Genomic DNA, 18,325 nt, shown 5'->3' on the forward strand with positions numbered 1-18,325 from the left:
CATCAGGATACGGTGAGTTCAAGGAGTAGTATGTTCACTGCCACCTAGTAAAATACAGAACTGGATGAAAAAGGCTCCAAAAAGCTACAAAAACAACTAAGAACTCGTTAGTTCACGTGGCAGGAAGACGCCTGATGAAACTCTTACCCCAACGCTTCCTTCCACTTGTGTCTGCAGGGTTTTGCACTCCTCAAATCTAAATACTAATTACTAAAATTAGGATATGATCAAAATAGAGTCTGGCTAATTACAGCCTGCTCATGGGTGGGAGTCTAAATGTGGCGGCTTGTTGAAGGACAGACGTTATTAACAGGAGAATAACCGTACCTTTGATCTCATTGGCTTGAAGGTAGAGGTTCTCCAGGTTCCTGCTGACAACAGGGATCCTCTCCAGCTTGTTGAAGGACAGGTCCAGCTCTACCAGCGTGCTGACGTTGAAGGCGTTGGCTGGAAGTCCCCCGTCCCTCAGCTTGTTGTGAGCCAAGCGGACGAACTGCAGCTGAGGCGCCGCGGCGAGGAACCCGGCCGGGACGCGGTCCACGCTGTTGAACTCCAGGTAGAGCTGCTGCAGCCCCTCGGGGAGGTGCTCGGGGATCCTGCCCAGGCGGTTTCTGCTCATGTCCAGCGTGGTGAGAGACTTCAGTCCCCTGAACGCGTCGCCGGCATCTTCTATGTCGTTGGCCTGGAGCTGGAGGCTGGTGAGGTTGGCCATCCCTTCGAAGGAGCCGGGCAGGAGCTGGGAGATCCTGTTGTGGCCGAGTCGCAGGTCCGTTATGGACGTGGGCAGGTTGGGAGGCACCCGCATGAGCTCGTTGTGCTCCAGGAAGAGCCGCTCCAGCCTCCTCAGCTTGGCGAACACGTTCTTGCCAACCTTGTCTGAGCTGAGCTGGTTGTGAAACAGCACCACCCACACCAGGGCGGTGGCGCCGTCGAACACGCCGTCCGGGATGCCGGCGATCCGGTTGTGCTGCAGGTAGACGTACTTCACGTGAGACGGGACGTAGGGCACGTGCTGCAGGCCGCGGCCGTGGCAGTACATGGCCGTGGGGTAGGCGGGGGGGCAGTCGCACTCCAGGGGGCAGTCTGGGTCCGGGGCCGGCCAGCCCGCGGGCCGCCGGCGGCCCCGCAGGCGCGACAGCCACTGGAGCTGGCTGAGCCGCTGGCTGAGGCCCAGCTCCAGCGTTCCCAGTACGAGGAGGAGCCCTGTCCACATGATCGCTGGGCGACGGCAGCGGAGCTCCAGTCTGACCTTTGTTCTCTTTGTCTTTGTTCCTCCGGTGCTCGCGTCGCCCCTGTCGTCCTCAGACTGAGTGGAACATGTTGTGGGTATAGGGTAAATATCCCCCGTCCCTTCACAGCTGCAGCCACAGCCTCCGCCAAGCGGCCTCATTAGAGCACATACATTTTCCACTCGCATGTACAACCTACACTTCGCTGTATCACCTCCAGTCATGTCCCAGAGATCCCATCTGCGCCCACATCTGGTTTTTAACAGTCTGTTTTCCCTCACGGTGTCATTCCTTATCATTAGCGCAGCCACTTCATGTTCGCCCTGCTGTTTATTGTCTTAGCGTGGGGGTTCTGGCCGGGATGAGGGGTCGCGGCGGAGTAAATAGAACCACTGTGATCACTGGCGTCTAAATCTTTACTTTCAACATGCCAAGGATGAGGAACGGTGTTATTTGTCCACAATTATCCTACTCACGCACGTCGACTCGAAGCGCTCCTGCCTCAGGTACTGGATCTGAAGCTGGGGAAGAGTGAACACATGTCTGCGCTGGCGCCTGCAGCCAGAGCCTATCGTCTCCTCCTGCAGATCGCTTTCAGGACGGGCCTCGCTATTCATGTCCTTCACTGGAGCAGGGAAATTGAAGACAGAGTTCCAGGGATTATGTTGTGTTTCCCTGTTTCCTCCGTCGGCTTTCCAAGAGGAACTACAAGACGACGTGCTTAAAGCCTAAGTTCTACAGCGACTAATGGACCTTAATCATCAAACAATTACATCCCATTTGCGAAGAGAGGGAACCTGAGGATACACAGATGGGACACAGAGGACTTGGCTGCTGTTTAGTCACAGGCCTGAAATATTCCTGGAGCAGAAACACTCGAAAACAAACAAGAAATATGTAAAGTGATGTTGCAACGTTATAAGTTTGAGAAACTTTCCCTTGTTATTGTGTTATTACTCTGTTGTCAACAGTAATTAGACTGATTGTTGTTGGTCGACCTCACACGTTAACTCAAAGCAGCAGCAGTTAATGCAAATAAAGAGGTTTAGATTCTTATCATGAATGATCAACGTCCATCAATAACTTATGTCTATAATGTACATGCGTGCGTGCGTTCGTTTGTGCGTGTGCCTGTTTGTGCATGCGTTTGTGCGATTGCATGTGACCTTTTGGTTGATGGAGATTATTCTGTGGGGGCACATTGTTGTGAATGAGCCAAATTAATAGAGATTATTAAATAAACATTTTTGTTTTTGAACATGGATTTCATAATAGTGTGAGTGATATTCATGTGCTGCTCCAACTTGTGGAACAATAACAGAAATGGCCGCTGGCTGAATCATTTTTGGTTCATGAGAAGTGTTGAGGAGTCGGACGAGCCGGTGACAGGTGAGACGTGACAAAGGCCGCGCTGCGTGTTCCACTCACCACTTCTCATGCAGCGTTAGTGCCAACACAATTAGCATTTCTTTGTCTGTCACCAAAAATATTTATTTATTAGAAATCACTAAGTGGCTCATTATATTCTCGAGCAGAGACGCTAACAATGAATGCAGAGCTGATCAAACACCACAAAAGCCACAGAGGCGTCAGGAGACTGAAGCACAAACAGGAGAAAACACTTCACTGCTCGACTTCTCAGCAGCGTCTGCACTGAAGTCACACAGAAACCTCAAGGCGTGTATTCCATTAGTGCCATTAATGCTTTAAGACATACGGGCGGAGACTGTTGGACATTAATTTATCTTTATGCTCAATGCAAAATGCACCAGAGTCTGATTAAAAGGTTTAACAGGCAGCAGTCGATGAGCGGTGAGAGTCGTGGAGCGTGTAATGATGTTATGCCTGGAGGTGGTGTGGAGCATTTAATGATTAGAAATCAGACAGAAAAGAAGGGTTTTAGGTTTTATTTGAGTCCCTAATCAAGTTTACAGGACATCTGTCATCTCCACCCAAACAAACAGCTTTTTAGCATTTAGATTTTTCATATTTCAGCGACTTATTTCAAAACACTTATGGAATTCTGTTTGACTGACTTATAATTTTTTAAATGAATGACAAACCACTGCGGTCCGTTTTGTTCTGTGACAGCTGCTACAAAAAGCCGTAAATCAGAGCTACAGAGGCGTTCGGCCCACATCAAAGCTTCTCCGGCTCTTTTCCAGCACACAGCTGGCGTGAGGAGGTGCCGCCGGCTGCTGCAGTCGCACACTTACACAGGACTCGTCAACATGATTTAAGCCTAAAGGAAGCGTCGCGATGATGCGCCAGTGGCTTATGAACGGGGTGATGCTCGAACTCCTGGTTGGGTTTCAGAAATACATCAGATCAGCTGTTATCAGGAGGAAATATCATCATCATCATCATCATCATCATCATCATCATCATGGAGGTACTGACCAGATCATGTCAAAGCTCAATACTGTGGCCCAGTGTGACCACAAATGGAGCATTGTTTAAACACAAAGTCTTTGAGCAGACAGAGAGAAATCCCACAATCTGCACGGTATTTAATAACAGTCCAATCTGTGAAAGTACAGCACATTTACAGACGTATTAAATGCAGCAAGCAGGTCTTTAATGCTTCTCTGGAGCCGCTGCGGTGCCAAAAGGAATAATTACATTTAAACTGAAAAAACTGACTCCACTCCACCATTAATACTTTTTATAGGTGAATGTAAAAACAGACGTCGGCTCATTAGCGCATATATGATTTTCCATCTTGCTCAGAGAATAACGGTTCTCTTCTTCACAGGAGGCAGATGCCCTGAAGGCAACACTGAGGAAACAGAGCCGTTAACAGTGAAGCTTGAAAAGAAGATTGCAGGGAAACCAAACCGTCTCCTAAGAATTCAGCTTCTATTCAACCAAACTATGAACACAATGATGTTGTGTAAGGACTGTACAGTAATTGCATCCAGATTCTACCTTGAGGCATTTAATAATTTGGCCGAGACAAGAAAAACAGGGAACGGCTCCTCCACTATGCTGCTACTGCTCCTGCTCTAAATACCTAAATGAAACACAAGCCACTCATGTCTACGTGTAGCAGAAGAAACAGGTTACAATCATTAGCACCTCGTCTTGGTCTGTTCAAACATTAACATCAGGTCTGATCAAGTAGAACTCAGGTCAGTGAAGTTACTGTAGAAGAACTTCGGATGTTATCAGCCATAACGAATGGGCTGATCAGAACTTATCAGCGCATTCGTACGGCCAGTGGGTGCCTGCTCTGCCTCCTCGCTAACAGCTAACAGCTAGCAGCTAGCTAAGTTGCTACGTTTAGCAGCTTTAGAGGTTATTGTGGTTAGGGTTAGGGCTGGATAACAGGTGGGGGGTTCAGGTTACAGTTAGCTAACACAACACCGCTAGCTACTTGCTAAGTTATGCTCGCTAATAAATCAAAATCAAAAACTTCGATCCTCCCGTCGGAACAAAAACCGCTCAACAGCGCCCCTACTGACTCTGCTGGTTAAATCATCCGAGCCGTGATCAACCTTACGAATCAATGACAGCGACCTACTGCACCTATTCACCGCTGCCAGCAGGTAGATGGGCACCTACCGGCCCATACGTATGGGCTGATAACCACTGATAATGACCATTGAATGGCGGGATAACGTCAGAAGCCCCTGTTCTCGTCACCAGTTCATTAGTTCAGATTATTCAAAGGTGTTAAAGTCAAAGGCCTTAAAACAACAGAACAGGCTTCATTTTCATCAGCTGACGTGCGAGAACTCCAGCTGGCTTCACTTTTGTTATTTCTGTAAACATCAAAAACTAAAATTTCAAAATCTGAACTTGAACTTGTATTCATTTCATTTCATTTCATTCATTAACGTAAGTAAACTTGAAGTACTGATTTGTGTCCCAACTGAATCAAATCAACAGCTTTGGGAAGCTCTGTGGATGACATCCTTTAACAGACGCCCTGTTTGTGCTGAACTGTTGCTGTCACTGACATCAGGAACCCTAAACTCCCAAGAGCTCCCAAAATTCAGTATGATTTTCATGAAAACAAAAACATATTAGTAAGAGTGAGCGCCAAACACTAGAGCTAATCGAGTGATGATGTGTCACAAACTATAAAACGTTATTGGGGAATGTGAGATGACTGTGTGAGCCATGGGAAACACGCTTCTTAAATTTCTTCCTCAGTCAGAGCAGAACAAGGCCGCAGCCGCTAGCTTAGCATGAGGCTTAGCATGAAGCTCCACACGAGGCTGTAGAAGTGATGCTGCAGCTCAGTGAATCAAACATCCTGCGCAGAAAAAGCGCTGATTTAGGAGTTGTTGTTTTTTAAAGTAGATTATGTGTGACTTGAAAACCTGTAACTGGTCTCAGCCAACAAACTGTCCGTCACCTAAACCTAATAAAACCCCAGCTTCACTCGTTAGCTCTTTAACGTCGGTGGATTGAGTGACTAATGGACAGATTCCGCAAACGCTGACCACAAAGGAGCAAAATGATTCAATTACAAATAATAACATAAACAATTGTCGTATGCAATGAATTTAATTAAAGTCTTAAGCGCACAGTATTTAATGATGTGGTAACAACTGACAATTTTATAATGGAGAAGCAGATGCACGCGTCCATTTACGAGGCTGGGAGTGGGGGATATGAGTTACAGATGCTGCCTGCAGACGACTGGATGCTCGCTGCTCTCAGGCATCTGCTGTTACTGTGAACCGGCCACTTTAGTCTGGCAGAGGCTTGTTATCTCAGATCCTCTGTTTCCTCTTGGTTCCTGTCTCTCATCACCAGCAACCAGGATGCATGCAGGAATTATCCTAGTCATCAATTAGCTGATTAGTCCAATCGATAGCTAAGCTTTGTTTACTCGCTGTAAAATGAAAAGGTACAGTAATGTAACGAGACAGACACAGACCTTCCGGTGATAAACATATGGAAGCAATCACCACATCTAACAGTTTTAACCTTTGAAGTTTGTACCAACTAGAATTTTGCAGGACTGTTGTTTTTGTCTGTTTATTGTGTGTGTTGTCAGGCACGTTTCACTGTCAGTAACAGAACAAGAAGTTATACTCACTGCTAAAGAATCATTAATTTCTCTCCATAAAAGTATCCAGCTGTTGGAAACGCTCATCAGATCAGGTTTTGGAGGGGTCCACAGTTTATACCCTAATATTGATGTAATGCAAACTTATGGCTTGATTTTATGACTAGTTAGTTTAACTTTTTATGAACCGACTTATGCAGATTAATGCTAAACATAAAGTGTCTGTTTTTCCTTGTTCATCAAGTCCAACGTGGTGTTAAATGTGGCAGCATGGAGTCCAGAGCATCTAAGATTCAAGCCTAAGTGATAAAACCTGTGACATTATGCACAAAAATCAAAAACTAAACAAAACAAGCTGGCTGTAAATCCTAAATGTGTGAAAGCACGTTTCAAAAAATATTAGAAATAAAAACATCAAATTTGCCAGATGATGAAATTAATTTTACGAGTGTCTGTAAAAATATTTTTCACACATGAAAGAAGCTTAAAACTGTGGCATGAACAGCATCGAGACTGTTTCCAACCTGCAGAGGACTTCACCCAAAACAATACTATTAAAATTTACTACTAAAAGCTTGAAAGGTCAGTTAAATCCACTCGTCTAAATTTTTTGGGTGAGAATGAAACAGTGCGTAAGCAAATCGACTACATTTTGTTATATCAAATGTTTCTGTATTTTTATAAACACTGATCATATATTAGAGCTTTTTAACATGAATACAATAGGTGGACGCCTGCATAATTACCACTAGACACAGCAGCCTTCTTTGTTTTTTACTGCTTTCTGCCCTGAAGCGTTTTGGATCCCGCTCACAGTTGTTCAGTTGGTTTGAATTAAAGCAGAGGGTGTTTCCACCAGCTCTCAGAAATGAACACAGGAGCCAAACACGAACAACGCCAGGGGAAGGAGAGATGGAATATAATCACATATACTGCACATTAGCAGCTAAATGCTTGTTCACGTGCATCAAGAGAAACATACTGCATCCCAGTAGGGAAACACTTCCTGCACTGGTGGAGCTGTGATGGTTCCAGTGGAGGTGACGCCCTCCAGTCTGGCTCCACCTCCTCAGCTGTTAGTTCAAAGACTTTATGCTCAGTGGTCACGTAATACATTAAAATCCATAATCCATATTTCACACCAACCTTCCTGGAATCCATTTGGATAAAGTCATTTTTAGGGCAAGACATTATTATAAGACTTGTTTGGAGGAACTTATTTGAAACAAGTCTTTAAACACTGAAGCCAAAGGGAATCGACAGAGGAGAAGGAAAACACTCCTTCAATGACAAATACTGTACAACCAACTCACAAGTTACACAAAAAACACTCCTACGAGCAATAACTGACTAAGACCAGGAGGGAAAACGCAGCACACTAAAGGAACAACATGACAAACAGAACCCAACGGGACCAGACAGAACCCAATGGGACCAAACAGAACTGAATCAGACCAAACAGAAACCAACGGGACCAGACATAACTGAACGGGACCAAACAGAACCAAACAGAACCAGACAGAGCCCAACAGAACCAGACAGAGCCCAACAGAGCTACAGAACAAAGGTGGCAACGGGTCACGTGACCTGGTATCAGCGGGTGGACACAGGGAGGCTGCTGCTGGTGACAGGGAGTGAATGAGATGAGGTTCGTAGAGCAGAGGGAAAGGCTCAGGTGAGCTGATGATGCAACCACATCAGGGAGTAGGAGCAGATGGAAACCGGGCCGTGGCCAGAGGAGGAGAGAGAAGCAGAGTCAGGTCCAGGACCATAAGTTTTAGAAACGCAGCTTTGCTGTTTCTTGAAAATTAATTGAAAAATTGAAACCACACTCACAGCAGCATTATTATCCTCTCTCTCTCTCGCTCTGTGCAGGACATCCTGCCTCTCGGAGCCGCTCCAGGAATCAGGCCTGTCTGCAGACACCTGCAGAGAGCAGCTGCTGGACAGTCTGTGATCTGCTAACTTCAAAAACATCATTTTCACACTGGAAAGTGTCTGAAACGTCCGTTGGGAAATGATATCGACCAAACATATGATCCACGACATGACGGCACCTCTTGAACCCTGAGCTCTAACTCTAAGTGTGACCTGTCACCATGTGCCACGCACAACAAGCAGCGTGCTGCTGGACGCACATGCCTCTGGAGTGACCAATCGATCCCAGAGGAATGCAGACGGGTAATAAATTTATTTATACGTCCTATTGGCTGAGGCTCAGGAGGAGCAGGACACATACTGTCCTTGGCCAAAAGGAAACTGTGTATTAGAAGCAGATTTTCTAAAATCAAAGATAAGAGACCAGCATCTGTTAACTTTCAGCTCAGTTCTGTGACCGGATCAGAAAACGTGATAAAACACAGACAACGGCTGTTACTAATAGTGAAATTTTAATATTGTTTACTTAACAAACGTCACGACAAAATGTGTTTAAAGGCTTTTTAAGAAAATCTGTCTATAATTACAGGCTTTACAGTAACAGGTGAGTGAAACCAAAGAGGGATTTTCCTGGCTGTGTTCGCTACAGCAATAAAAGTATTCAACTTTTATAAACTAAACTATTTAATGCTTCTGGGTTTTGTGAGGATTTAAGGCGTTTAGCAGTGAACTGTCTTTTCTGGGTGTAGATGAGATGAGTATCTATAACAGTTGATGTCTCGCCTGCTACTGGTCAGGATCATTATGGAGACGTTCACCACTTCAAGCTTCACAGCAGCCAGCGCTGCTGAGCACACAGAGCTGTGGGTCCTGACAGACAGCCAGACATTTACAGCCTCTCACTTCATTATTCAGTTATCACCCAATGCATGGCTTTAAATGGTGACGCTCCCAGGCTGCCGGCAGCCGTCTCTCTGCCAGGACAATTGTGACAGTGTAATAATGGGTGAGAGGGGACTGAGCGCCAGCTATAAAACCATCTTACCTTCAAAGTGATTTTAGTTTGGGTTTTGTTTGTTTTTTGTTGACGCTTTCTCTTTTTTTAATATATTTCAACTTGGCAGAGTAAGAAAGACTGGTAAGGATATCCTGTTGAGATGGTTTGGGATAATTTAGATGCAAGAGTAAATGAGAAGCAGCCAACACTCACTCAACACCTTTAAACTTTTTGTTGGAAAGTTGGAAAATCATTCCAGGTGACGACCTCACGAGAATGAGAGAATTCCAGGAGTGTGAAAAGCTGTCATCAAAGCAAAAGACGCCTACTTTGAAGAATGGAAAATATAAAACACACTTGCTCACGGTGGAACTACATAACCAGTCTATGTTATTTCATAGTCTGGATGCATTTATAGGGTGCCAAATGTAAAAGGAGCACCTATAACTAGTTTTCTCTCATTTAACTAAATCCAGTCCAGGCTAAAAACAAAAGTTTCCAGATCAGATGTGGGCGGGGTTTGCGCGCACTGTTGGAGGTTTTTGAGTTTGCGTGTCTGATCTTAGACCAGCGCTGTTTGAGGGTAGGGGTAGAGTCTACTTGCACATTCATGAATATTCAGTTTACACTCTGCGAACATTTAACATTTAACATTTACATTTAGACTTTTGCCCATTTAACTAAATGTGAGAAAACATGTGTCATTTGATTAAATGTGAGAAAACTAGTTATAGGTGTTCCTTTTACATTCGGCCCCCCATATGTTTTCAATATGTGAAAAATAAGTAAAAGAGAAGAAACCTTTGACTGGAAGTGTATCAAGCACACACCGACACCTTTAACATGGGAAACCAGCCTGAGTGACATCATGTAATTATATTGATGAAGGTGTTTGAAATTTAAATAAAATATTTGAAATATTTGAAAAGAGAATAAATCAGTAGAATTAATACAAGAAAAGCATTTACATGCTTGGCATTCTTACATCAAATTAACATTTACTTTCATGTTATTTTTAACTTGTGTCCAAATGTTTTTTGAAAGCCAAATATAAGATAAAATGAAGCAGTAAACGTAAAGAAGTAAAACAAAAATACTAATAACGGTACAAGTCAGGAGTTGTAGTTCAGTAGCGTCAGTAGCTCCCCGGAACTAACGGTGCATCGCTCAGCAGCGGTGTCGTTTCTCGTCGGAAGAGAAAACGTGTCGGACAATCACATTAGCCGAGGAATAGATGCCTACTAAAACGTCAATTCCTGTCGTTCACACAGGCTCCTGTAACGGTTATGTGCGCATGTATTAACATTAATGATTTTATTCAATAAAACGAAATGATGAGTTTGTTGCAGTAGTGAAAATGTTCGCTAAACCGTTTCGTGTCAAATCCAACACGGTAATCAAAGGATCAGACAGGTGAGTCGCTGCCAGCACATAGTTGTTCCATCATATAGTAATCCAGTTCACTTATAATGAAAGCGTAATCAAAAGAGTCCATGATTATATTGTTTAAAGCGGGAGGCCATGAAGGTTTTGTTGTATTTCATTTTATTTGCAGTAGTAATTTTTGCTAATGTGACTTTGATCCTTGTTTTGTCTTCAGGAGGAAACTGAAAGGCGACATATCTGCAGCCTTTCCTTCACTCTCTGCTGAGGAGCTGTCTGAGCTGGTCCCCAACAAAGAGGAGTTGAACATAGTTAAGATTTATGCACACAAAGGAGATGCAGTGACACTTTATGCTCTTCATAAAACCCCCCTGTTCTTTGAAGTAGAAAAGCGTCTGTATCCTACAGGTGGTTAATTTACATCACATTAAATCTGTTGAGTTAATACGGTAGTTCCATCGTTTTTCAGTAACTTTTCAGCTGTGCATTGTGTTGCATTTCTCAGTGTATGTGCTTTGGCGATACCCTGCTCTCCTGCCAGCCTTCACAACATGGAAACCCGTGCTTCAGAAGTTGATAGGAGGGGCAGGTCTGCTTTTTTTTTAACGCCAAGATCGTGAGTAATGTTTAATACTGAACTCATAATAAGTAACTAATACTGCTTTTCTATCTAGACCTCATGCTACCAGGGGTGGTGGTGCCCTCAAGTGGTTTACCAGATGTTAAACAAGGCGACTGCTGTAGTGTTACGGTGGTGAACAATAGGTACGTTTAATTCAAAGATTCAGTAAAATTTCCTTCCAGATTTGATTGAGTTGCTTTTGTATGGTTTGATTGTAGAGCTCCTGTTGCTGTCGGCACGGCTACAGTGTCCAGTGCTGAGATGCAGAGTTTGGGCATGAAAGGAAGAGGAGTGTGTGTTCTCCACACTTACATGGATTACCTCTGGTTATCATTTTTGATTTCCTACTGTGTGAAATGAATTTCTTGAAATACCTTTAAGAAATAAAAAGTTATAGTTACTACTGTGGAAACTGAAAACAGGCTGATTTGTTACAGCCAGATAAATCCTGAACAGATTTCCTCATTTCTATGCTAAGCTGAGCTAACTTGCTGCTGGCTGTGACTAGAAAGACAGATCTCTGGGTAGAACTCTAAGCACCAGCTGAGGCATGACTGCAGCAGCACCAGTCTGGGGGGGTTCTTAACAGCAAGAAATACAAATACGTAGACTAATCAAAGCAACAAAATATAAAGAAGTCACTTTTGAAAACATACCACAAGAAAAGTAAGATCTGAGACTGGGGCCACAGCAGCGCCCAAACAGTTGACATTGTTTAAAACTACTGCTGCGTAAATAACATGTTTTTAATTAATTTTGTTAGGGCTTTTGGAGACAAGTCAAATCCTCCATCGTTGCTTGATGTAGAGGTTGAGGAACAAGGGGAGTATGGAGACGAGCTTGCAGCTGATGAAGAGGCTGAGAAGTATGTAGAGGAGCAGCAGAGTGCCGGGGAAACAGTGACAGATGAAGCCTGTCCTGCTGTGGAGGATCTGAACCTGGCTGACGAGGAGGAAAACAAGGGTGAAAAGGGTAATGAGGAACAGGAGAAGGACGAGGAGCAAACACCACAAGGTACCTAATGCAATCACATCTCCCCTCATCATGTTTGTTGAAATGCTGTGTAAAAAGTATTTAAGTCTACTTTGAAGTAGTACCACCACAGTTGTACTGAATCTGTTTTTAATAAGACTAAGCCACAGATTCTTAAGCACTTTATCCTAGATTGAAATTAAACCGAGACACCCACTAATAAATGGTTGCAGGGCTCACTTGAAGGCGTGCTGAGTTTTTTCCTTTTGTGACCATACGATTGCGTGTTGGGAATAAGCTCATCTTATGTGGAGCATGTTGAAAGAGAAAAGGACGTGACCCAGGTCATACTCTGATTTCACAGCGATAATGGATGCCCTGCTGCTGCAGTGTTTCCTCCATGCGCTCAAGAGCAAGGTGAAGAAGTCAGAGCTCCCCCTGCTGACCAGTACATTTCTCCGCAACCACATGTTCTCCTGCTGGTAAAATACAGGTCAATTGTTTATAGAGGTGATCCCAAAGAATAAAATGAAATCCTATAAATATCTTTGTTTTTTCAGCCCAAGTGGAAAACAACTTGATATCAAGAAGTCCAGCTATAAAAAGGTTGAAACACTGTGACATGCTGCACACATGACGAGACATATTTCTTATTAAGCACACATGGACTCTTTTTTTCTAACAGCTGTCAAAGTTTCTGCAGGCCATGCAGCACGAGCACAAGCTGGTGCGAGTAAAAGAACTGAGCAAGGGAGTGGAGAGCATTGTGGAGGTGGACTGGAAAAATCCAGAGTGAGTCTAGTTCTGCCTCAACAGTTTGTTATAGATCCAAACCTAAAGCCCGGCCCGTCAGACTGACTGCCCTTCTGCTTCTCCTTGATGTGACTTTAAAACTCTATAGGCTGCGATCCTTCAACATTCCTGAGACAGATGTTGAAGCAGCTTCAGAGCAGGATGGAGGAGAAGGAGAAATTCTGTATCATCCTCCTGAGATTACAACTCTGTACTCTGTTTCTGCACGGCTGGAGCCGCTCTTTGTGGATGCAAACAAAAGGTGGGTGTGTGCGTTTGTCTGTGAAGGACCATTGTGGGTTTTAGACACTTTAATTGCTCCTCGCTTCAAAGAACTTTGCGACACCTAAGACTTTGTTGTAGGATTTTGTTTTAGAATTAGCATAATTGTAGGTGGGGCATCCAGGTCTGATAGATGAGCTCGGGTTAATGTAATGTCAGCAAATATCCTCAGAAAGGTAGGAGTTAGAGCGTGTGTGTTTTTCTTGAGACAGCAGGGGGACATAGCAGAGAGAGTCAAAACACATGTGTGAGCAAGCATCCGCAGGTTTCATGTTTACTTTAATGAGACACTGAATCCCAGCAGCTCCAGGAGGGCTATGGTTTAGCTGACCTCCACCTCTGACCGTCCTGTGATGGGATAAAAGCAGATTCCCATGACAGAAGTCACACTATTCCTGATCCTGACCTGTGTCTAAGATCACTCCTCTGTTTGCTCTGATCTGCCTCTTTGTTTAACAGATACACTAAATGGTTGTAATTTTGAGGACGACACTACAATTTCTGACTCCAACACATCGTTTGGGATAATGATTTTTAGAATTAAAAATTAGAATCTTTGATGTCACATAAATCATAACGGTTGCTGGGATTGGTGCTTGTGTAATGGAATGAGCCTGAATGAAGTCTGTTAAAACATTAAAAGGTTTAGAAACAGTAATTTAGTGAATTTTGTGACTTGAAGCTGTGAGACTTGTTTCTTGTTTCAGCAGGAAAGGCTCGGCCCTGCAGCCTGCTGAAGTGAGAAGTATTATCACAGAGTATGTGAAGAAGAATGAACTGGTGGATGAGAACAATAAGAAGTAAGTAGATGCTCAGATTGTGAGACTGAAGATACAGAGAGAACAGAAAGAACTTCTGTTATTGGAGTAATCAAACACTGAAGCACTTAAGTAACCAGGTTACCGGTTCACACAGACTTGATGGGACTCAATAACCAAGTTTCTTGGATCCTTGTTCGCCAGGAATTGACATTCGCCTGGAAACCTCAGGTTTTTAAATCAGGTTTCGCTAATGGCCTACCCCGATTACAGAAACCAGATTTCCTATTTACCTGCTGACATAAGTGCATGTATGACTAAAAACACTGTTCACAGTTGGAGTTTAACCTTTGGTCAAATTAGTTAGTGTTGCCACTGAGCTGTTCATTATAACGACTATAAATCTGTGATAAATAATACAAACTACCACCTAACTGATCCAAAGGAGTTTTGCACATATAACTTTTTTAAGATCACCTGGTCACACATCTACATAACAAACAGTGTTTCTGGATCTCAGAGACAACCGCTCACATTTAAAAAGTCACAATACAAAATAGAACCTAAGTGGAATAAAGGATGAATGATACAGACCCTCCCACCCAGACGCTGCACGGTGTTGTGTCACACTGATTCCACTCAATAGTCTGCCTTTCTCCTCTGATGGGGATGAAGACCAGAACAAATTCTCATTCATTGACCGGAAGGTTACAAGTTCAGCAGACCCCTCTTGTCACGAGTTGTCATGATCGGGTCATTTCCTCTGTGCTCCTCCTAATTCATCTCCTCACCTGTGTCATGATCAAAGACCATCAAACGGCCTCATGCAGTGTTGGTCCTTCAGTCGATGCTTTGCCTCGAGCTTCAGTAAACATGTGGGGAAGGTCCCACTTTGTGTTGTTGACACACTGTTCTCAATACTCCTGCCTGGCATTTTTTGAAATGAATTCTAGTTTTGTATATTTTATATTCCAGAGTTGGTCCCAGGTCACATTTAATGGGCTAAAATGCTTAAATGTGACTCTGAACCTGAAGAGACATGTCCTGCTTGTTTTTGGGCCGTGATGATTGATGGTGAAATCTAATCACACGTGGAGGCGGGCATCGCACAACGCCTGGGCCTGTTGCCTGTCATCCATGGACAGTAACCTCAGCTTCTCTCTCCTCACAGCTATGTGAGAATAACCCCGACTCTGTGCGACTGCCTGCTGGAGAAAGCGGAGTACCAGCAGGTGGAGACTTTGAAGTGGGACGACCTTTTCGGCAGGTGATGATCTACTGCGTTTTATATGTGACCAGCGTAGTTTAAAACCTTTTATCCGCACAGATCCATCATTGTGCCAAATGTTGATTGCTTTTATTCAAACTTTGAAATCACATTCACTAATCTGAGCTGGTGAACAGAGTCAACATCATCATTCAACAAGAATAAGCAGACTGTAATGACCTTACAGCATGTTTTACTGTTGGCACAGTTTACCTGTCTTTCTGTATTAGCTGTTGATTCATTGGTCAAACTCCATTTTCTCAGGACGCTGGAAAGAATGCAGCAGTGCTACCAACTAGTGTTTCCTGGACAAGCTGCAGTGGTGAGGAAAGGTCACATCGAGCCCATCGACATCTCTGTGGCCTCTCGAGGCTCCAATAAGAAGGTGACGAAGCTTTAGTAGCTCTATCAAAGTTTAGTTTGGACATCTGACCTACTACGACTAAATTTGTGATTAACCGTAACGTCTCCCATGTGCGTCCTGTAGGTGACTATAATAAAGAACCTGGAGGTGTATGGTTTGGACCCCACCGCTGTAGCCACTGCTATGCAGCACAGGGTGCAGGCCAGCACCGTCCTGCAGCCCATCCCTGGGGCCAAGGACAAGGTCCTAGTTCAGATCCAAGGCAATCAGACTCACCAAGTTGGCAGCCTGCTGCTGGGTACGAAGCCTAAGTGCTTATCAGTGTCTCATTGGTTCCGTTCAGCATCTCCCTAATCACTCGTTTCAATTTCAGATTATTATCAAATTCCTCGCAAGTACATCCAGGGACTAGACAAAGCTCCAAAACCTGGCAAGAAGAAGTGAGTTCTCAACCTGCTGCAGCAGCGCTTTACTGCCGGAGCAGCTTCGCTGTATGTCAACACAACAACAATAAACTGTGCTGTTCATGTTACATCTTCTGTGAACTGAGCATTTTCTTCCTGTGGTAAAGTCGCCACAACAAAAAAGTTGTATTTTTTTGAAGTTGCTCAGAATTCGCCCTGCGTTGTGTTGGCTTTGGTTGTTTTTGACAGGTCTTGTGTGATGATGGACTCTGCTTTAATTGAGGCTGTGTGTAATTAGAGGATCTCAGCTATGCTGAGGTCAGGCCCCTGCGGTAGCCAATCTGACATTCCATCTGCAAATTAGCTTCAGTCTTTATCATGTTTGTAGTGGTCTGGAGGATGGCGCAGTTGTAAAAGATGGAATTTGTCCTTTGTGTTTTTCCGAAGGCTGTCGAGATTTATTTCCATTTCTCCCTCAACACCCAAGGTTGTAATTTGACTTGGAATGGAGGAGCTGTGCCCACTCCCCCCGTCTGCCCCTTACTGGTAACCTCTGGCTGGAGGTTATATGTCTACAGTCAAGACTGGAGAAGATCTGAGTATAATGGGAAAGACGGACTGGAAGTGATGGTGCGAGTCTAGAGTCGAGGCTTATTTGTAGCAGCTGTAACTTCCTTTGCAGGACTCTAAGATGGTCGCTGAGAGAATAATTTCTCATCTTGCTTGTTTTCACTGGGCTCTGAAGCCAACTGGCAGAGTATTCTGACAGGCGGACATGAAATAGTGCAGATGTGTGTCGGGATCGTTAAAGTGGTGTCAAAGCCATCGACCTTCCTTTAATAAAGACGTAAACCACAGTAATAAAGGAAGAATATTAGAGTTTTATGGAGTCAGAGGTTCAGTTCGGGCCCTGTTTTCTGCTCAGAGAAACAAAGTCATTAAGCAGCTATGACGGCCATGAGCTCATTCGCTTTGTTCCTCTGCATCAGGAAAGCACAGACTTCCTTTAGGCCAGTGAGTAAATGGTTTTGTAAAAACATCAAACGTGTTTTTTTACAGTTTTGTTTTCTTTATAACGAATCGGAGCCAACGCGGCTTAACTCCCGTAGAAACAGGACTGTGAGCAGACGGACAGGTACGCTTGGATTGTTGAGGTTTACCTCTGAGCCAGTATCTGCTTTTATTTATTCATAAGGAGAACCGTTAAAAAGGTGAATGACAGGAATGTTAAAGCAGCACAGACCCAGCAGAGGTTAGACACACGGCAGGTGGTTTCCTTGACAACAGCAGAGTCACAGCCTCTGCTTTGAGCACGACCGGCCGCTGGTGTGGGTGGAAGAAAAGGCAGTGCAGAAGAAGCTTCACAGCGCCTTTGAGTCCAAACATTAGACCTGCTTTTTCTACATGTGGAGGATCACGAAGCATTCAATAGTAAAAACCGCGTCAGCCATGTTGGATTGTAGTAGGTTTAAAAAAAGCTCCTCCGGCTGCTTCAAAGCGGATCCTGCTGCTGAGACCTAAAAAAAAACAAAACCAGAACAAGGCTGTCTTCCACAGACGGCCTCAGTTCTGGACCGGGCTGGAGGAAGAACCAAGGCGGCCACATGCAACATGGAGTCTGTGCATTTCAAACGTACCTCCATGTAGGTGGCTGTAAAATAGAATCATTTATCCTTTTCATTAAATCTGCTAAACCTCAGCACCGACTCCACTGAACTCCACAGTTCAACATTTAAATCTCCAACTATGATCAGCATCACAGCATCTGCTCAAATGTTGGTGATATATGATGGTTCTTCACAGTTGTACTTTCTATTATAGAGGGTGGTTCATGGTTTGAGAGTTTTTATGTGGCATCTTGGTGCATGATACTTTAAAGTGAATCCAATTATAAAAAGAAATTTGAAAGAAATTTCCTTAAATGAATCTGTGAGCTAATCCAATGAAGGCAGTGATGCCCGGTCCTGAATTTAAGATTGAATAAATCAATTTCTAACCTTGAATAAGAGAAAGACTCCAAGTATATTAAGGGCAACTCATACTAAAGCTGCCAGTCACGCACCTCCACTCAACTGCCCAAATTAAATTCCCTCACAAGGCCCCTTTACTATGAATCCTCAAAATGCATAAAAACCTGTGTTTGAGTCTGTTTCCCAGCGGGTTCCACACGCTGCAGGTTCCAACTGAACCGCTGTTTACTCGAACCGAACCACAGCGTGTCACAGCCACTCTGGCTTAAAGCTCTACAGATCAGAAAGCAGCGAGCCAAGCATCTGCAGGAACCCCAGTCAGTGTGGCCTAATTACTGGCTGACTCACTTTGAGTCAGATGTTAATAAAAGTTTATCATTCAGA

At 44.0% G+C, this 18,325-nt stretch overlaps 3 protein-coding genes across 4 annotated transcripts in view; 2 read left to right on the forward strand and 1 right to left on the reverse strand.

Moving 5' to 3' along the window:
• LOC114858308 (fibromodulin-like) overlaps window positions 1-1,428 on the reverse strand; it is a 3,424-nt gene extending 1,996 nt beyond the window's left edge. Inside the window, exon 1 of the mRNA XM_055510489.1 lies at window positions 328-1,428. Within this exon, the coding sequence (XP_055366464.1) occupies window positions 328-1,417 (1,090 nt within the window). The 5' untranslated portion in view covers window positions 1,418-1,428. The remainder of the gene's footprint in view (window positions 1-327) is intronic.
• An 8,877-nt stretch (window positions 1,429-10,305) lies between these two features.
• Window positions 10,306-16,099, forward strand: eif2d (eukaryotic translation initiation factor 2D). 2 transcript variants are annotated; one of them, XM_029155378.3, is made up of 15 exons: window positions 10,306-10,540; window positions 10,728-10,918; window positions 11,016-11,099; window positions 11,185-11,275; window positions 11,351-11,458; window positions 11,896-12,146; window positions 12,469-12,586; window positions 12,665-12,710; window positions 12,790-12,896; window positions 13,006-13,158; window positions 13,886-13,978; window positions 15,108-15,203; window positions 15,468-15,588; window positions 15,691-15,865; window positions 15,941-16,099. In XM_029155378.3, the coding sequence occupies exons 1-15, from the start codon at window positions 10,485-10,487 to the stop codon at window positions 16,009-16,011; spliced, it is 1,761 nt and encodes a 586-aa protein (XP_029011211.1). In that variant the 5' UTR covers window positions 10,306-10,484; the 3' UTR covers window positions 16,012-16,099. The 2 variants fall into 2 exon arrangements, with proteins under 2 accessions (XP_029011211.1, XP_029011212.1); XM_029155379.3 differs by having other exon boundaries at window positions 10,308-10,540; window positions 13,889-13,978.
• The window catches only part of LOC114858263 (solute carrier family 12 member 5-like), a 28,336-nt gene continuing 25,951 nt past the window's right edge, over window positions 15,941-18,325 (forward strand). The window contains exon 1 of the mRNA XM_041071661.2: window positions 15,941-16,007. The gene's annotated coding sequence lies outside the window, so the exon portion shown is untranslated. The remainder of the gene's footprint in view (window positions 16,008-18,325) is intronic.

The sequence above is a fragment of the Betta splendens genome, chromosome 7 (genome assembly GCF_900634795.4).
Source record: "Betta splendens chromosome 7, fBetSpl5.4, whole genome shotgun sequence".
Taxonomy (NCBI): domain Eukaryota; kingdom Metazoa; phylum Chordata; class Actinopteri; order Anabantiformes; family Osphronemidae; genus Betta; species Betta splendens.